The 19,562-nt window shown below is 39.0% G+C and overlaps 4 protein-coding genes and 1 non-coding gene across 5 annotated transcripts; 3 read left to right on the top strand and 2 right to left on the bottom strand. All coding sequences in view use genetic code 12, as the record gives it.

Moving 5' to 3' along the window:
• Positions 1 to 189: 189 nt before the first annotated feature.
• Positions 190 to 1,410, top strand: MSW1 (Tryptophan--tRNA ligase, mitochondrial; the record flags this gene model as incomplete). The annotated part of the gene is made up of 1 exon (XM_001524817.1): positions 190 to 1,410. The coding sequence occupies one exon, from the start codon at positions 190 to 192 to the stop codon at positions 1,408 to 1,410; it is 1,221 nt and encodes a 406-aa protein (XP_001524867.2).
• A 1,017-nt stretch (positions 1,411 to 2,427) lies between these two features.
• Positions 2,428 to 5,181, top strand: PVL30_004722 (uncharacterized protein; the record flags this gene model as incomplete). Its single annotated transcript, XM_001524815.2, has 1 exon — positions 2,428 to 5,181. The coding sequence occupies one exon, from the start codon at positions 2,428 to 2,430 to the stop codon at positions 5,179 to 5,181; it is 2,754 nt and encodes a 917-aa protein (XP_001524865.2).
• A 3,951-nt stretch (positions 5,182 to 9,132) lies between these two features.
• Positions 9,133 to 9,462, bottom strand: PVL30_004721 (uncharacterized protein; the record flags this gene model as incomplete). Its single annotated transcript, XM_061119597.1, has 1 exon — positions 9,133 to 9,462. The coding sequence occupies one exon, from the start codon at positions 9,460 to 9,462 to the stop codon at positions 9,133 to 9,135; it is 330 nt and encodes a 109-aa protein (XP_060975580.1).
• Positions 9,463 to 10,294: 832 nt separating this feature from the next.
• On the top strand, positions 10,295 to 10,366 carry PVL30_004720. Its single transcript has one exon. It is a non-coding gene; the product is annotated as a tRNA-Glu (tRNA).
• A 254-nt stretch (positions 10,367 to 10,620) lies between these two features.
• MEC1 (serine/threonine-protein kinase M1) lies at positions 10,621 to 19,081 on the bottom strand (the record flags this gene model as incomplete). Its single annotated transcript, XM_061119596.1, has 3 exons — positions 10,621 to 13,124; positions 13,197 to 18,011; positions 18,778 to 19,081. The coding sequence occupies 3 exons, from the start codon at positions 19,079 to 19,081 to the stop codon at positions 10,621 to 10,623; spliced, it is 7,623 nt and encodes a 2,540-aa protein (XP_060975579.1).
• Positions 19,082 to 19,562: the final 481 nt, after the last annotated feature.

Raw genomic sequence — 19,562 nt, 5'->3', positions numbered from 1 at the left:
AATGGTCTGTAGCTCTATACTTTTACAGAATTATAGATGTACGGATTGGTGTATGCTTTTTCTTTTCTGGGGCACTTAAACAATTGGTTAGAGTTGATTCCTCAGTGCGCGTTAAAACGTTCCATCCCATTTAAATTTGACTGAATGAAAATTAGCTTGTGAGCTCCACATAATAGTCAGCAAACACTGATGCTATCTAGACATACTATAAAAACATCATCGACAGCTTCAAGAGCTGTGCGATTTGTGCAATCTGTTTACAATGTGAATGCGATATCAACTGCACAAGTTGCGAGAAAGATAGATTCATTGAGATGTGTGTCTTCATCCTCCAAAACACCAGCAATACAAGAAACAGGCACCTATGAACATTTACCTGCTGGATCTCGGGTATTCTCCATGATCCAGCCTACGGGGAAAATCCATTTGGGGAACTATTTGGGCGCGGTAAAGAGCTGGAGAACACTTTCTGATTCCAATGCTGACAGCAAGTTCATTTTTGGAGTAGCTGACCTTCATGCATTCACGATTCATCAACCTAGCCAAAACTTGAGAAGTCATCGGTACGAGGCAATTGCAAGCCTCTTGGCCAGTGGTTTGAATATTGACAAATGTATTTTGTATTTCCAATCTGCAGTACCAGAGCATCTGGAGCTCAACTGGTATTTGACATGTATGACGAGTATGGGTCAATTGAATCGTATGACGCAATGGAAGTCCAAGGCACAACTGACACAACATAGCAATGTGTTAGACGATGCCACGGTTGAAGCGACAAAAGCTGGACTTTTCTGTTATCCTGCTCTACAGGCAGCGGATATTCTATTATTCAAATCTACACATGTACCAGTGGGTGATGATCAATCACAACATTTGGAATTATGCCGTGATATTGCCACCAGATTCAACAGCACATACGGCAAAGAATATTTTCCCATCCCCAAGACCCTATTAACACCAGCGAAAAAGATTCTTAGTCTTAAGAACCCGGAGAAGAAGATGTCCAAATCCGACCCAGTTCAAGCCGGTTGTGTATACGTTACAGATTCTCCTGAGGACATTCAACGCAAGATCAAGAAAGCCGTCACCGACTCTATACAAGGCGAATGGACTTATGACCCAGTGAATAGACCAGGTATATCAAATCTTTTAAATATTGTATCAGGTTTGAGTGATAAGACTATTGCTGAAGCCACAGCCGATGTGCAACATTGTAAGGATCACAAGTCTCTAAAAGATTATGTGGCAGACTTGATTGTAAACGAGTTCAGCGACAAGAGACAATTATACAATGACTTGTTACAAAATAAAGATTACTTGGATGAGGTGTGCAAAACCGGACGCGACCAAGCACGTGAATTGGCACTGGTCAATATAAAACAGATTAAAGAGATTATTGGATTAGACTAGACCATGTTTTTTTTAGACAAATTTGTGTAGTAGCTAACCTTTATTATGTATATAGAAAACTTAGGTGAATAGGTGAATAGGGTGGTGAAGAAATAGAGAACATTTGACTGAGTAAGCTATTCATTTGAACGCTATCACTAAGCTCCGATGTAACCTAACTTAATGCCATCGGGTCTCTGACTTGTACAAAATATGAGAAGAGATTTTCCTATTATTTGTTCTTTATTTTCATTTTTTGTTTGAATTTTGTATATAATGTATTATAGAGAGTGAAATAAAAATAAATTAAAATTAAAAAATTAAAGGAAAGGAAAGGAAAAGAAAGGATGCTGGTAGCGGAAAGTGCCATAATGCCAAATTGTCAATTTGCCAAAGGGTTGGCGCTGGTAATGGTGGTGGTAGCTCCTTTGTTTTGTTACACAGACTCGTGAATTGCAAATTAAAAAAATATATATAAATGAAAAAAAAAAAAATAAAGAAGAAGAAAATGAGACAAAGAGAGATAGAGACGGAACTTATTCGCGCCAAGTTTCGCGTTGTTTTGATTTCATCACGTAAATTTAAACTAACCACAAGCTTGCCACGCTCAAAACTCGCACGCACACAATAGTACACAAAACACAGCAAACATCATATAATCTTATAGTTTAAATATTCAAAATTTCAGTATTCTAGAAAGTAAAACAGAAAGGAAAAGAAAATTAAGAAAAGGGAAAAAAAAAGTTGGAAATAAGAACTAGTTCTTTGCAATAATCTCATCTGTTTCTTACCTTGTATGAGTAATACTATCATCAAAACTCAAGAACAGACAAACTTCGTGGCAAACATCGTTCACCTGAGTTTCATCAACCTATAGCCAGCAAGAGACCTCAATTACCGTTTGAAATATTACAATATTGCATCACGTAAGCTTTCCACTCGAGAGAAGCTAAAGAGACACGTTACACACGTTACACACGTTACACACACACACACACGTATTTGTATATACAAATATATACAGAGAAAGACTTCATCATGACCACTGAGCAGGACAGCTTGAAGCTGATGCAGATTAAAATTCTCTACTCATTCAACAACAGCACCCAAACAACATATTTGTGCCGGTCGTCGCAACAATTTTCTGTACAAACCGTGGATGTGCCGTTGCAGTCACTGTTATCAGAAGAACCTGAAATGATTACCTTGGGTGCTATCGAATTGAAAACATGTATACAACAACTTTTACAAGGTAATCCCGAAAATTTCAAACTTCACTCTGAAGATTACGCAGTATACTACAAGGACATCACAGAGCAGCCAGAAGAACCGTTTGTAAGCAATGGTGTACTATCTGCGCTACTTACAAGTGAAGACTCATGCCTCATACCAGGTAGAGTGTGTCAAAACATGTCAGCGAACGTACTTTTTGGAAATAAAAAGAGTGCTTTATTTTCCTCTTCCACAAAATCATCGTCGTCATCATCATCACCATCACCATCATTGACATTAGAGATTCGTTTAAAACTACACACAATTGAAGGTCATGTCGTAAAAAATGCAGCGCAACCGTATACACAACAACCACTTCTGCTGCTGCTGCTGCGCCCAGAGCATCCTATACAACCGAGCTATAAAACACGACGTGAAGAACGCAAACGACCTTACGAAAAAATGGCACATTCGCAAACACCATTACCTGCATCATTTTCTACATCTGCATATACACCAGCTGCTAAAGCAACTAGAACACTATCACTTCCTTCATTTCCAAATTCAAACTTACATTCAAACCCAAATTCTCATCCTCATCCTCGCCACACATACCGCGTGGCTGAAAAGATATCATCGCAAAGGTATAGCCGGGATAATGTCGAGGATCGATTCAAACTGGCTCCGTTTTTCCTGGACAAAGTAGTTCTCAGTAATGCCGAAAAGAGGCAAAAGCGTTCTATGCCGTCAACGCCTTCAGCGCCATCAACCCAACACCGACAGATCCCTTTGTCCTCTACTTCACAGTTGTTGCCTCAAAGAGCTGTAAGAACGCGTTCAATGTTTACTAATACGCCAATTATGGAGTCGTCGCCAATACAAGAAGAATCATATTCATCTGATGATCCAGAGTACAAAGTGGGTGAAGACGAGGAAGTTCTTAGACAAAGAAGAAGAAAAAGTGGTAGAAGAAGAAGAGAAGGTGCTGGTGATGATAACGACGATAATGATAATGATGATGACGATGACGATGACGATGTTGACGTTGGCGTTGATGTTGATATTGATGACGATGACGACGACGACGACGACGATGAAGATGATGGAAATTATAGTGCTACATCACCAGCTACACCCCAACAGCCCCCATATGTTAGCAAAGATGTTCCATTTGAGCTTCCAGAGGATCTTGATAGCAAAAGAACTCATACGATTCCAATGTCGAAGTTACCAGAGAACCATGGTTTGAAATGTATCAATCCATGTTGCCAAACCCTGACTTCGATTAATTGGAAATACTTCGAGACGGAATATAAACCACACTTTTCGGAACTCATACGGGCGACCGAGTTCAACAAAAAACATTACGAGGGTATGCTTGGGCCACTTTGTAATGCATGCTTTCTTTTTTACAAAAATAAAGGTTTCATGAGACCAGAACATGTGGTGAGAAAATATAACCAGCAGCAACGCTACAACCAAAAACTCAAGATGAGAAACCCTAAAGACGACCTGGAATCTAGACCTGCATTAGGTGTGTTGGTAAACAAGAAAACGTTGGCATCATCGCCTGCTACGTTTCCAACACCTTCACATACACCGTCAGTCATTAACCAAGCCATTCAAAACAAGTATCACTCCGGCACCAACCACAATTCCAATACAAACGTCAATGCAAATGCAAATGCAAATGTAAATTCAAGTACTAATCCTACTCCCATTGGACAGACACCTGAGTATCATGAATTGTTAAACCAGCTTAATGTTTATGGAGGGCCAAGTACGGATATAGACCCACTTCCCGGTGCAACGCCTCCTGTAGTTGCTGCCAAGTCGAATACAAGAATCATCAACTACGAAGCCCTCGAGGCTAGAAGAGCAACAAAACAGAATACTCGGATCATCAACATACACAATGACGAGGACAAAGAAAATTGTCCTCCTCTTTCGTCGCATAATATTGCACCTAATGGCTCTGCGAATCCTCCACCAACAGCAGAAGACTTTACTGATTTTGAAGCTATGTTACAGTCCATCCACGAGGACACAAACACCACTTGGATGAATTTCTTTTCATCTCGCTCTCCTGGGGACCAAAATAGTCCGAATTCAAAGACGCCAGTGGACCAAAACCTCAGTTTAGTAAGTGCGTCCAAGTCAACAAAACCAAACACTAACACTAACACTAACACATCACCCCTGCGGTCAGCGCCAGCGCCATGCTCAACACTGTCGCTAGCAAACATGCCAAGCTCGCCATACCTCTCGGCAGGTTTACACTCTGAAGAGGAAATTAACGATGAGTTGCGCCAGTTGGTGAATATGAAACATTCAACGGTATCTATGGTAAATTCGTCACCAAATCTAGCGAACCGCACGGACACGAGCCACTCGTTGATGAATTGGCACCACAGTGGAAAGGGTATGGATCCTTCTAATAAGGATTTGGCTTCGACACCGGGAAGTGATATCTACGTTGATAGTAGTGCTAACCATGGTGTTGAAAAGCAAGGTTCTACCAAAGCCAGTGAGGTACTGTTGTTACGAGAATCGCTGAATAATAGTGTGCAATACAATTAGAAAGTAAATATGTTTAAAAAGTTACTATATTTATATATATACGTATATGTATGTGTATGTGAGCGTTTACTAATGAATAGAATATTATTACAATAACCAGTTTTTTCTTATATTTTATTTTCTATTTCCTCTCTGACATTATTTCGTCTTTAGCAATTTTTACACAATTGAACAAAAAATTGGTGCTTTTCTGAAATGAAAAAGTTATTTATAATAATGTTGAGAAATCAAAAGTAAACTATTCTAGCTTGTGAGCTCTTGCTTATTGTGGCTTATTTTACGTGTTTTTACATGATGTTCTATATCGGACCTTAGGTACGATTAGAATAGGGCTCAGAGAACTGACGTCACATTTTCTCATGTGATTTTGTGGCTTAGCGGATGGCAAGATGAGATATAGCACATACGCTGCGTATTGCTACGTAAATAGTTTTCGTTATGTGTCAAGTCGGACTATATAAGGAGGACTTGCGCTCTCGAATTTAGTTTATAGTTTCTACTTAGAAATCAACTTGCGTTTCAACAAAAAAGTGTTTAAGACATTCAACAGTTTGTAGAAGGTACAACAGTAGTTATTTGTGCCACATACCACATTTCGAAGAACTCATAACCTTGTTGCAAGTTCAAGGTTGACTCAACTATCATATTAAGGACATTATAAATCATCTGGTAGCGTCGCTTCTATAATATTCTTAATATCACCATGAATTCAGACCGGATGGATATCGAACCTCGTCATTTCAGCCTTCCCATGGAAGCTATGGAGGCGTTGATTCGTGACCAGGCTACCATGTTTGCCAAGATGATTGAGACGATGAATGCAGATAGGTTTAAGGCTGGTACGGAGTCGAACCCTGCGGCTTTGTTCAATCCGCGTAATCCCGCAAAGTTGAAGAAGTTTATTTCGGAGGTTGAGACGAAGGCTCAATTTCACGACAAATATCGGGATAATAAGGTGGCTTATGCTCAAATATTCATGGTGGGTAGCATAGTTGATGATTGGGTGAAGAAGAATCCAGGTGTTTGGCAGCTTAGTTGGAATGAGTTCCGGACCAAGCTTTATACCTCATTCTTAGATCCATCTTACGTGGATAAACTCGAAGTTAAGTTGGAAGCTTTGAAGCAGAAGGGTACGGTGGAAAAGTACGTCGAAGAGTTTACGGCACTTAAATCACAATTGCCTGACGGTCTTTGGTCTGAAAGATCCTATAAGCGTGTTTTTGTTATGGGATTGAAGAGTGCTATTAGATCTCCGTTGATGGGCAAGTTGCCAAATGACAATGTATCTCTTAACGAGATTATGAATGATGCCCTTTTGCAGGATGCTGGTGTGCAAGCTGGCTGGAAGGATGGTTTTAAAGAGAACGCTGATAGAGCCAACACCTGGAGAGTATATGAAGACCCAGATGCGATGGAATTGGACGCTGTTTCTGTTAAAAAACTCAGAAAACAGGAAAAGCAATTGTTAAAGGCTAATAATGGCTGTTTTAGTTGTCGTAAGACAGGGCATATTGCGAAGTTCTGCCCATTGCGTGGAAAGACCTCGGGTAAATCTTCAGGAGACTCAAAAAACTAGTTAAGTCTCTCGAGCTGGGGGACGTTAAACCAAACAGCTTGGCACTGGAGTCTGGCAGACGTACCGTGACATTCGATCAAGTTTCGGTTCGGCGTCCGGAGGAGGTGTGCGCGGAGTTGGGAAGTGTGGTAACGCGTGACGATATTAAGAGAAATGAACTCGTACAAGAAGTATCGAGTTTGAGGGCTGATTGTAACTTGGATGAGTTAGATGAAGCTGCACGGCTGACGGATGTCAGTGAATCCCAAGGTAGGGATGGTGACTCGCAAGAGTTGAAAGAGCTTGAGCTCTTTGAGGTTTCAGTGAGGAAGGGGTTTGATCCGGAGAAGGTCATTCCGCCACCTCCCATTAAAAATAGTAAGTTTTACGTTCCGGTGGTAATGACACTGCCTTCGGTTAAAGGCAGGGAATGCATGGCATTGATAGATTCCGGTTCGGGCGCAGACTTGGTGCTGGCTGAGTTTGTGGGAGGGAAGATCGATAGTCTCCCTCAGGATACTTGCTTATGCGACGTGGTAGTTGCATTCGGTGCAAGTAGGCAAGTGACCAAGAGAGTGTTGCTTGAGTTTAGTATTAACGGTATACATTTTAGCCGTTGGTTTATGGTAGTCCCCGGGTTTTCCAAAGATATGGTATTGGGACTAGGATTCGTCGGTGAATACGAGAATTTGATCTCATTCAAAAAGAGATCCTTTGCCGGAGTTAGCAAAGAGAACCCTCTTGGGTTGGTTGACAGCGAGGAATTCGTTGAGGCAGTTGAAAATGCTGCGGAAGTTAGTGTGTTCACATTAAAGACGGAGGAAGTTGATGAGGAGTTGCCGAGGGATCCAAATGGATTGTTTCCCGACCTCATCAAGGATTATAAGGACATATTCCTTCAAGAGTTGAAGGAAACGCCGGTGTCTAGGGGGAAATGGGATCATCGGATTAATGTGATTCCATACGTAACGGCCCCGAGTGGAAAGCAGTATCCACTAGGTAAACCAGAGTTTGCGGAGCTTAAGTCTCAGGTCAAGAAGATGCTTGATGCTGGTTTGATTAGACAGTTAGGCGTGGGAGAATCTGACTTCAATTCCCCTGTGTTGTTTGTCCGGAAGAAGGATGGTTCTTACCGGATGTGTGTGGATTATCGGTTATTGAATTTGGCGGTAGTTCAGAAACAATTTCAGATGCCAGTGGTTGAACAGTTGATTAAGGAGGTGTCAGGTTATCGGTATTATTCCACTTTGGATATGACACAGAGTTTCCATCAGATCCGTTTGGACGATGAGACTAGTCATGTTACTGCTTTTACAGCATTCGGCAAGAAGTTTGCTTATAATGTATTGCCATTTGGGTTTACCAATGCTCCAGCTATTTTGCAGGAAACGGTCTCTCAGTTAATTCAAGAGATACCTGGTTGTGTAAACTATATTGATGACATTATTGTCTACTCTAATTCTATAGAGGACCACAGGAAGTCATTGCAGATGTTGTTTGAAGCGTTTAGAAAAAACAAATTCTTCTTTAAAGGTTCCAAGTGCGAGTTGGGAGTATCGAGGGTGACCTTTTTAGGTCATGAAGTGGGGATGAAGGGAACACGAATTCCTGAAGCCCAGTTGAAAGCTATTGCTGCACTTAAGACACCAGAGAATCCAAAGGACATGAGAAGTGCGTTGGGTTTCTTTAATTATTTCCGCCACTACATTGAAAATTTTTCACAAATCGCTGCTCCGTTATATGAGTTCGCTACAAAAGGTAAAGTTCAATTTACTAAGGTGCACGAGGAAGCGTTTGAGAAATTGAGACAGAAATTGTTGAAATCTGATTTATTAATCAAGGTTAATTATGACCTAAAACCAGTGAGTTTCCAGTTGGAAGTTGACGCTTCACATCATGCGATTGGTGCAGTTCTTAAACAGGTTCATAATCAAGAGGTGGTCGGGGTCATTGAGATGGTTTCCCGTTCCCTAACGGTTGCTGAACGGAATTATCTTATTAGGCAGAAGGAGTTGTTACTGATTGTGTTTGCTGTTAAGAAGTTCAGGCATTTTATTTTAGGCTATGAAACGGTGGTGTATACAGATCACCAAAGCTTAGAAACGTTACTTGCTTCGAATACTCGTCCAGAGTCGGAACGAATTATTCGTTGGCTTGAATCGTTGCAAGAGTGTAATCTCAAGGTTCGGTATCGAAGTGGAGAAGAAAACGTTCTTGCTGATGTGTTATCGCGTTTGGTAGATGCTGGTAAGGTTGAGCTTGACGACTTAGATGCTACAGTCAACGAGGTAATGGAATCGGGAGAAACTGTTACCCAGGTATTACGACAACGAAATGTTGTGGATCAGATAAAGGCTTCGTACGACACGGATGCTTATTTATCACAGATTTTGAAGTTACTTCAAGATACGGATCGCGCAAGGAATCCAATCATCAAATATGCTACCCACCATGAATATTTGAGCATAAGCCACCTTATTATCCCAATATTTGTCGTGAAATTGAGCCTTCGTCTCAACCTCCGAAATAAACTTCTTCAACTTTGCGGGATTACGCGGATTGAACAAAGCCGCAGGGTTCGACTCCGTACCAGCCTTAAACCTATCTGCATTCATCGTCTCAATCATCTTGGCAAACATGGTAGCCTGGTCACGAATCAACGCCTCCATAGCTTCCATGGGAAGGCTGAAATGACGAGGTTCGATATCCATCCGGTCTGAATTCATGGTGATATTAAGAATATTATAGAAGCGACGCTACCAGATGATTTATAATGTCCTTAATATGATAGTTGAGTCAACCTTGAACTTGCAACAAGGTTATGAGTTCTTCGGAATGTGGTATGTGGCACAACTAACTACTGTTGTACCTTCTACAAACTGTTGAATGTCTTAAACACTTTTTTTGTTGAAACGCAAGTTGATTTCTAAGTAGAAACTATAAACTAAATTCGAGAGCGCAAGTCCTCCTTTTATAGTCTGGCTTGATACATAACGAAAACTATTTACGTAGCAATACGCAGCGTATGTGCTACATCTCATCTTACAATCCGCGAAACCACAAAATCACATGAGAAAATGTGACGTCAATTTTCTTGAGTCCTATTCTAATCGTACCTAAGGTCCGATATACAACACATGTATGTTCTATATCGGATTCAGAGAATACGTTAGAATAGAACTTATTGTTTCAATTTAGCATAGCCTTCATTGTTGTTGTCTAATTTCAACATAGTAATTATGTTGTGAGTTAGTTGTGTTTAGGAAGTAACAGTTCATAGTACGAAGATGAGAAAAGTTCGAATATAAAAGAGGGACTTTGCTCACTCGATTTTGGTTTATATTTTATTTAGAAATCAACTTGTTTTGAGAGTCAGACACCGACACATAGTAGAGGTTTACTATAGAGTAGTTCCATATAACGTGCAGTGCGTTATATGCGAATACAAGAACTTAACCACATACACACAGATCCTTGATGCAAGTTCCAAGGAACCCAGATCTGTCAAAGAGAAATACCGCAAAAAAGGAAGATATTATAAATCAATGTATACAAAAATCCTTTGTAGTGTAATGGCTATCACGGTTCGCTTTCACCGAGCAGATCGGGGTTCGATTCCCCGCAAGGGAGGATTTTATGCTTTATTTTTTTTGTCTCGGTCTTGAAGAAATTTTTTGGTCTTCTTTTCGCTTTTGTGGCTTGCACCAATTAAAATTATAAATGTAAGAATAGATCAATTTGTAACTGTGTTTTTTTTTTTTGGTTTTATTCTGGCTACAAATATTTTACGTATTAACATACGTGTCGTAGAAAGTTTTGAAAGAGTTTGATTTCCTTTTACTTTTTTCTTTTGCTTTAAACTCATATGTGCATGTATATACATTCTAAACATACGCAGACCACCCACCATACATTCGCGCTAAGCGTTCTATGGATGTTGCCTCCTGGATTAGTACATCTACTTGACCATGCACATTCATGGCCAAACCTTCGTCTTCATTTATCAACCCACGGATTTTTTTCCTGACTTTTGAAAGATCGTGTTGAGGATTCTGGTTAATTTTCCAATCCAAAAGTGGATCGTATAGCAAATTCTCCAATATGTTCATCAAAGACTGCTCATTGCTTCGAAGTAGTTTTCCAACAACCTCGCATGAGACTCGAAAACCTCCATCTACTCCGCATATTCCCATAGCATCAACCATATTTTGTGTCAATCTAAAAGGAACAACCTCAGGAGTAGGTAGTGATTTCCCCTTCTCAAACAAACAATCAAAGTCAATGTGTAAAACAGCACCACTCTTTTTGAAGAGCAAAATGTTTTCACAATGACGATCACCTAGCCCTATTAAGTATCCAACAATCGACATTACTGCAGAAGATCTCGTGAATTCATTTCGCGCAATATACCACGAACTGGGATCTGAAAATTCTTCAACAAACCAGTGGTGCAAAAGTGGCTCATTCTTGTCAAGAATACCTTGAAACAATTCGACTAAAGCTTGCATCTTCAAGCCATTTTCATCCGGTCTTTTTTCTTTGATAAATTTTTGAGCCAGTTCGAGAGCCATAAATATCTTTCTTTCATTAACAACCTTATTCCTTCGTCTTCTTTCTTCTGTTATAATACTTTTCATCGTCTGCACATCGACTACAAACTCAATGACTCCTATTTTCTCTGATAAAGGTATCACCGAGTAATTAGCCACACTCAAGTTTCTCTTCCTAGCTTCTGAACTCGCCTGTAAAATTCTATTGACCATTGTAGTGAACTCAACCACCTTGGCATCTTTTCTGGTATCGTCGCTTTTAATCATCAATCTATACGGCTTACCATCTGACCCGCGAATAGTGATTTGTCTCGGCATTTGCAAAGAGAAAAAAATATTCACCACGTCGTCAAAGCCATCAAATGTCACAGAAGCAGATTTAGGAAAGCTTGTATATATTGTTGTTTCACTTTGAGGTAATCGAATTTGCAAATTGGATTGCACTGGAATAACCAACTCTGTGTGAGGTTGGCGAGGATCCAAAACGCCGAAATATCTGGACAAGGACAATTGTTTGGTTTTGGGCGATTTTGCAACTTGTTTAGAGGCAATTTCGATAAACTTTGAAAATAAGTTCTGAGCACCTACTATTAACTCGCCATCCTTAGTCCTTTTTGACCGTTTAAGTACATCCAAAATCGTTTCTACCCTTTGTTTCCGTTTGGGATCAGTAGAATAAACGTGTGATAGCACATACCAAAGACTATGACGCGGAAACTCCTTGATGAGGTTCGTAACAATCGTTGCCAAAATACGGAATGAAGGTTCATGGTCATGGATAATTCGCGAAAGGATTTGCGTGAGTGCCGTATACCAGATATAGTTTGGAATGCTTTTGAGACTAGCATTGACATCGCCCACCATTTGAAGAAGTATTTTCTCTGCAGACTTGGTTTTTTTTGGACGCTTTGCAAAATCTAGCCATACTGTTATTAGTTTGGGCAATGCTTCAAAAATATATCGCGTGCTTAGTGACACTGCTCTTAAGTAATTCCGCACAGTAAGATGCTCGTACAACCCTGATTTTTCCAGAGATGTTTCCATTAATTTACTATAGTATTTCCCAATGTCATAGCATGATTTTTCATACTCTTTATCCATATTGAATGCTTTTTTATATTCCTCAATGATTTGGCGTGCAGACACATGGTTGGACTCATCAAGCCAGTTTGCGTATTGCAATTGTACTCTTGCCATTAATTTTGGGTCTGTTGAAGGCGGGTTGGCCAATGTTTCCAGAATAGATTTAATCGCTTCAGATTGTTTGCCTTGCGTCCATAATAATTTTGCAAATTCAACGTTTGCAAATGGATTGTCTAAAGCCATTGCCCTAACCACTGCTTTTGTAGAAACATCAAAACGACCGTTTTCTCTTGCTAATTCAGATTCAAGTAAAAGCATATTAGATACTTTTTCGTTGAGGCCAAGAAATTGGAGAGCCACAATATGTGTGCTCAAGATCCGCATTTGTGTTTCATAATCCTGATCTGTGTTTGTTAGCCTGATTTTCCAAATGTCGCTCGACCCTTGAGACTTTAATACCTCTTCTAAATCGTATGTTGAGTGAAGTTGGTTCATAAGGGACACGTTCTTACTGAAATTAGAGGAGAAAGATGGCACAAGCGATTGGCCCGCGGAATTATAAATTGATTTCACAGAACCTTTAACCGCATTGGAATCTCTATTCGATAAAAAGAGCAAAGAACGAGCTAATTCGTAGGTGACGGATGTTTCCACATCATCCGGTATGCCCACTGTATCGGTAACCTCCAACCAGCTACGAAGTTTGTCAATATCACCTGCATATATAGCAGATTTAAGTCCCAATATAGACCAATCTGAAGAGATTTGACGTCAATTATTCAAATTTGCTTTTTCAGATAACGTCGACAAGACCTGGTCGTGTGCACCTCTCTCGTTGAGAGCGTATAATAGCTTAGTGCTGCTTCCTCTCCAATTTTGATCATCAGCTCCTACTGCCCCTGTTGATCCTGCTATTGTAGCTGTGTTGGTTGATGTTGAAGACACCTTAAATGACTCAAAAGCAAGACTTGAATTGTCACTATACTCAAAAGCTGCCAATTTATCCTTGACATTATTAGTCGAAAATAGTTTGAGAATGCCATTTAGGGTATCATAATCATTTAAGTTAGCATACATCATTTGCAATGTTCGAGCAGCATTAAAATTTCCCATTATAAACGATGTGTTGCTGATATGATTTTCACGATATAGTTTTTCGATATACATAATGGTACGCTCAAAAGAGTCACATTGAACAGAGTTGGCCGCCATAAGATCCATATGAAAATGGGAAAGAAAAGTGCTTACTTCTTCAATTCTATCGCTCCATAAATCCGAAGTAGTAGAGTCCAGTGACACCAGATAATTTGAATAATGTCTCGTTGATGAAGTCCACTCATTCAAATAGTCAAAAACAGCAAAAACGGCTTGGAAACAGAGCTTCAACTGTGTCTTGCGTTCTTCTGAAGAGAGGGCATTTAAATCAACTTGCATGATGTAAAGAAACTCTTCTTTAATTTGCTGAACAACCTCTGTATTCAATGTCATTATGTGGCTCAAGACTGCATACTTTAATAAATGCTGGCATAATCTCAAATCTCTTTCTTTATTGATGAGAATAGCACACGTTTGAAAAATCTTTTGCCTTGCGTTAAGTTTTTCGTTGGGCTCAGCCTCGCATCCTCTTCTCAACACATAGGATGTAAACCCAACTAGCCATGTGTCGTATCTCATGCTAGAATCAAGAAACGGGATTCTGATGTTCATTGGTTTGGGCTTTTGAGCCGCGTATTTGGAATTGAGCAATGGTGTCAATGTCGACTTGGCAATCTCGCCAAATTTATTCCAAATGCTATCGCCACGTTCTAGAGAGTTTTCATCCAAGTTCATTATTGTAAGGAAGTTTTGCATAGCATATGCAGAAAACAATTGTCGATGTGGATCATTCGATGCCCAAAACAACTTCAAAATATAGTTTTCAATCAAGTCTACTAGAAACTGTGCATTTTCGTTGCTCTTTTCAAAATTGTGTTGCACCACAATCAGTTGCTGAACGGTTTTGAATTGAAACTTGTTAGCATCCAATGCTCCAATGATGGCCAAAACTTTTGCGCAATCTGACGCGATCTGAGGATCTGTACTTTGAAACTGTGTTGCAGTGTCAAATATTGTTCGCACGAGTAATGTAATTGTTGAAGTTAAACTAGCATCCTTGAAATAGTCTCTTTGACAATTGACTTGAAACTTTTCACAATAGTTGAATAAATCAAATAGTGCTTGTGCCACAACATACTTGTTGCTTGTTGAGAGCCTTCTGTTAAACTCCTGGAAAATTGTCAAACGCGATGGGGACTTGAGATTACGAAACTCTTTGATAAAACCATAATCCGACATGTAATCCAAGAACGGAAGCGAAAGGTAATACAAAGCATAACGGTTGTGCTTATCCTTTATCTCGGAATATATTCTCTTTAAAATTTCAATACTGATCTTTTGAGCTTCGGAGTTGAAAGTTTGGAATCTTTGAAAAATCATCGAGATTACAATATCAATTAAGGAGATTAATCGTGCTGATGGTAACCGAATCACCAATTCGTGCCAGCACGTTAATGTCAATATTTGAAGATCCTCCTCCTCCAAAGTTGCTTGCAAACAAGTGGACAATTGGCCCAAGGCAGATGTCAATGCATCGGCATGATTTCTAATCAAGTACAAAATGGCCTGGAAAGAAGCTATTCTTTCCAAATAAGGTTTCGCACCTTTTAAGAGATGGGTCACATCGCTAAACTTTTGCACGAGCAAGAGCATTTGCTCTTCAATCAACAATTTCGATAATCGCTCTTGATTTTGATTTTGATTTTGATTTTGGTGTTCATTAGTTGCTTTTGGCTTTTTGCTGATCAATGCATTGGTAGCTACAACCTCGAGTGCACCTATTATGCGTTCCAAATTTTTCACCTCGCCTGCGTGATTGTGGTCTACTTGGATTTCCAATAACACATTCCATGTAATGTCCCCAATGTGTGTGAATATCTCACTTGTGGAGAATTGCTTATAATGTGGACACACACTGCTCAATACTTTAACCACATACCTTTGATTGGTGGGGTCTCTTACCAAATACGAGGCCAAGATTTTGGGCAAGTTTTGAGCTAATAACTTTTCCACCGACCAGTTTGATGCCTCGGCAATTTGGCTTATTAATGTTGGATCTTTATGGTACTCCAAAAGCTTCCATACCGTATAGTCCCTTGTCCTGCTCAAAAAATAGCTCTTGCTCATACCCAAGACTTGAAGCATTCTGTCTAACAAAATCGGTTTCTTTATTATCAAATCTGATATACTTGGAAAATAAGGTGAGAGCAATTTGTATGTTGACAAATTCTTTGCACGCGATATATCGAGAAATCCACAATAAACGTAGTTTTGGTGTTGGTCGTTGGGTTCTCCAAGCCAATCGATTAGTTTGAAATAAACCGCGCAGAGACGCACCCCAGTGCAAACCATTGCCAACTGGATTAAGCTTTGAATAGTTGACTCTGCTAAATATCGTTTGCTACTCATGCTGAAATCAATCAGTGCTATCCTTTGAAAAATAAACTTGAATATTTGTTCAAGATCTGCTTCGTCCGCATCCCTGATTAAATACAAAGGTAAGATTCGAGTAACAAGCATCCTGGTACTTCTGTTTGTATGAGTAGCTAGTATACTCAACAAGCGATTAAGGAGAATATTACACCAATCATTGGAGCCACTAGAATCATGAAAATCATGCAGTGCATTGGATTCATCAAGTTCTTTTCCCTCACAACTGCCAAAATCGGGAATATATGCTGCGTAGAAATTGTAAATCATAATTAAGAAATTGCATGCAAGTACTGGCTCGTTTAAAATTCGGTCCAAAATATTGGGTGATAGAAAAAATTGATCCACAATTTCTTCAAAAATAACTGATTCTGTAGTAGCTTTAACAGGTGGACGCATCTTGGAAACGGTTCCAAAGCAAGACGAAGAAGGAATATGAGAAGATGTTGGTGCTGATGTTGGTGCTGATGCGGGTGCTGATGCGGGTGCGGGTGCAGGTGCAGGTGCAGGTACTGGCACTGGCACTGGAACTGGTGTAGGTCCAGATACAAACTTGTTTTCTTCTTCGTTGAAATTGTTTATGTCTCCATCTCGTGTATTTACTAAACATAGTTGTGGGAACTTACTCAAAGCAGTCATCAAAGTATACAATGTTAATTCATTTTCAAACTCCTCTGGATACTCCTTAATTGTTGTTTTTAGATATTTAATCCACTCGATATAGTTGACTTCGTCACTGAAATCGTTCGCCTCGTGATACTCAAGATCTTCCCGAATAATGAAATACAAAGCTTGTTCTTTGCTGCGCGGATTCTCTTCTAAATCAAATTTTAACTGACTCAATTCTGCATCATTAAAAGAAGGTGTTGGCGAATCTTCTACTAGCCAGGCACCAAGTAAGTCCTTGTACTCAGTGTTCAGTTCAATTATCCTTCTTGCAATAATACGTAATGTGATTTTAATAATACCAGGGTTGACATCATCTTTCAATGTATTAGTTTCTTCCTTGCTATTATTAGTATTGTTATTGTTGTTGTTGTTGTTGTTGTTGCTGCTGCTGTTGTTGTCGTCGTCAAAAGCAGCTTGAGTCAACACTTCAAAGCTAGAAACAAAGTTTGACACCAATTCACGAGTTGCACAAAATTTATATATTTTCAAAAGCACAATCGATATAGTATGTTGAAATGCATCGTAATGGCGTGGTTTTCGTTTATTATCATTCTTCAAACCCACATCCTGTAGCAGCCGTGGGATCAAATAATCTCTTTTCTGAAAAAACTGTAGTATCGAAGACGAGATCCTGTTTAGTAGCAATGCCACTTGTTCCCAGTGACAAAGGTCCATGAGTATAATATTATCTGCTTGGTTTAGAAGAAGTAATGATTTGAGATTGTAAGCCATTTTCTGCATTGTTTCACTTGAGGAAACCATGGCACTCGCTCTATCAAGAATAAACCATAGCTTTCGACCAATACGTTCGAGTTTTAATTGGTGGTTTTGTGAGGTCATATTACATTTGTTAATGATATCGTAGTCATTAACAACTAGGTACAAATGGCAAGTCGTATACAAGATGGATTGAAAGTGCAAAAGTCCGGCATCAATATCACTTTGCATATATTCCATGCAACGCGATACGCCAGTGTCCAATGTTGTCATCAATAGTGTGCTTAAGGATTTGATAAACTTAAAGCTGTGTAGCCTTGTTGTCACCAAGTTAATCACTTGAAAAAATAAGCTTTTCAATTTGTTCAACATGGTAACACCAGATGTGGTGTGGATCAGGTGTAAATTTGAGATATGATGCAACACAAACGAAACGACCCATTCATAAAATAATATCTCGCCTTTTGCCATAATATTCTGTGGGACGTGTATCAATTTAAAATCATTATAATGCAAAGGCATGTTTAGCAAATAAAGCTTCTTGCTAAGAATCAACTCGATGGAGTCGATAAGCTTAACAGACATCTCTACTGCATCGCCTGGTTTATTTAACAGTTGGAAATCATTTATCTTGTTGTGTGTGAATAAAAACACGTAGAGAATCAATTTTTTGAAATCCGTTTCTTGATCATCGATGTTCTTTTCAATATCTAAAAGAAACTGGGAAAGCTCTTTGGAGCTGAGTTTCTGTGTGGTGGTCATATCATATCATATCGTTTATGAGTAAACTTTGGTAAGAGATAATTGGTTAAAGCGGGTAAGATTATGCAGAAGGTGTATAGTTTATTGCAAAATTTACGCTGGTGGCGTCGATAGTAGTAATAGAAATGGTTATAGTAAAGATCAAGGTGAACGGAGGTGAGGGGGCTGCAAAATCGAGGTTTTCGCAAATAGTTTGGACGCGTTTGTAGAAGATGAAGAGAGAATGATGTTTGAGAGTATGGCTGAAAAAATAAAAAAAAATTGCGCAACTAACAAATATATATACTCTATCAATGCAAACTATTAATATTTCATTTGTATTTTTTTTTTTTATTTCATTTCAATTTATACAAGCAGAACTAAAAAAAAAGGGGGGTTTGGATAAAAGGGAAAAAGAAAGACCAGATGTGACGGCCATGTCTAACGGAGAAGGTATACACTGGATTTGGTGCGGATAAAATATAGCAGCTTGTCTTGCTAATTCCTTTCTCTCTTTAGATTATTTATATGTCTCATATTCAAATTCATCTCTTCTCTCTTCTCTCTTTCATTCTCTCTTTCATTCTCTCTTTCATTCTCTCTTTCATTCTCTCTTTCATTCACCTCTTTATTCAACAAAGAGTCAATGAAAAGCAAAAACAAAAAAAAAAAAGAATGAAAAAAAGAAGGAAAAAAGAGGAGGGAGATAGAAAGAGAAAAGGCTCCTTCTTTGATTAACTTTGGCTGGTTACTGACCGTAGTTAATTGGTCTTTTGAATAATAAGATATGTGGCTCCGGAGCGTGTGTTTCATAATGCACCCATCCTAAACTCTGGGTGATCCCCAATCCCCTCCATTCTTCTTCGAGCAATATCCTTAGTGTCCCTGTTTCTGGATTGAAGTAATCCTGTGGGATCACTTTCAACATGTTTTTCGGTAACATTACATGTCGATACTCGTGTGTGTCGTCACTATAACGTGGACTATAATGGATCATATCTTGAAACTCGAGGACTTTTGCTCGTTCGGCATCGGTCAAATATCTTGGCTTTGCTGACATTGTAATTCTGATTATGTAGATAGGTATAAGTAGAGAATTGGTAGTAGTTGTAGTAGGAGAACCAGTAACAGTGAATGAACTAGTGCTAGATGTAAACTAAATGCTGTGAAGTGGTCAATTGTATGATGATGAATTATGGAAATGCAAACGGGGTATGACGAACCAAAGAAAAGAAAAGTTGAACTAAAAATGAAAAATGAAAAAGAAAAAGAAAAAGAAAAAGAAAGGTATGAATCGATTTCGAAAACTAAGGGTTCCAAATAACTTTCCCTCTCTCTCTCTCTCTTTCTCTCTTTCTCTCTTTCTCTGATTTTTTTTTTCTTTGGACTTTCTTATATTGTAGTTGGTTATCGCTTAGCGGTGTAATTATTATTATTATTTTATTATTTTTTTTTATTACTATTATTACTATTAATTTTTTTTTTTTTGCTTCTTCTTCTTATTCTTCTCTATCTACGCGTACCTTCGTCTATTAATAATA

Source organism: Lodderomyces elongisporus, chromosome 6, assembly GCF_030384665.1.
Source record: "Lodderomyces elongisporus chromosome 6, complete sequence".
Classification (NCBI taxonomy): Eukaryota; Fungi; Ascomycota; class Pichiomycetes; order Serinales; family Debaryomycetaceae; genus Lodderomyces; species Lodderomyces elongisporus.
The sequence above is the reverse complement of the archived record's forward strand: the minus strand, read 5'-3'. Positions and strand labels throughout refer to the sequence as shown.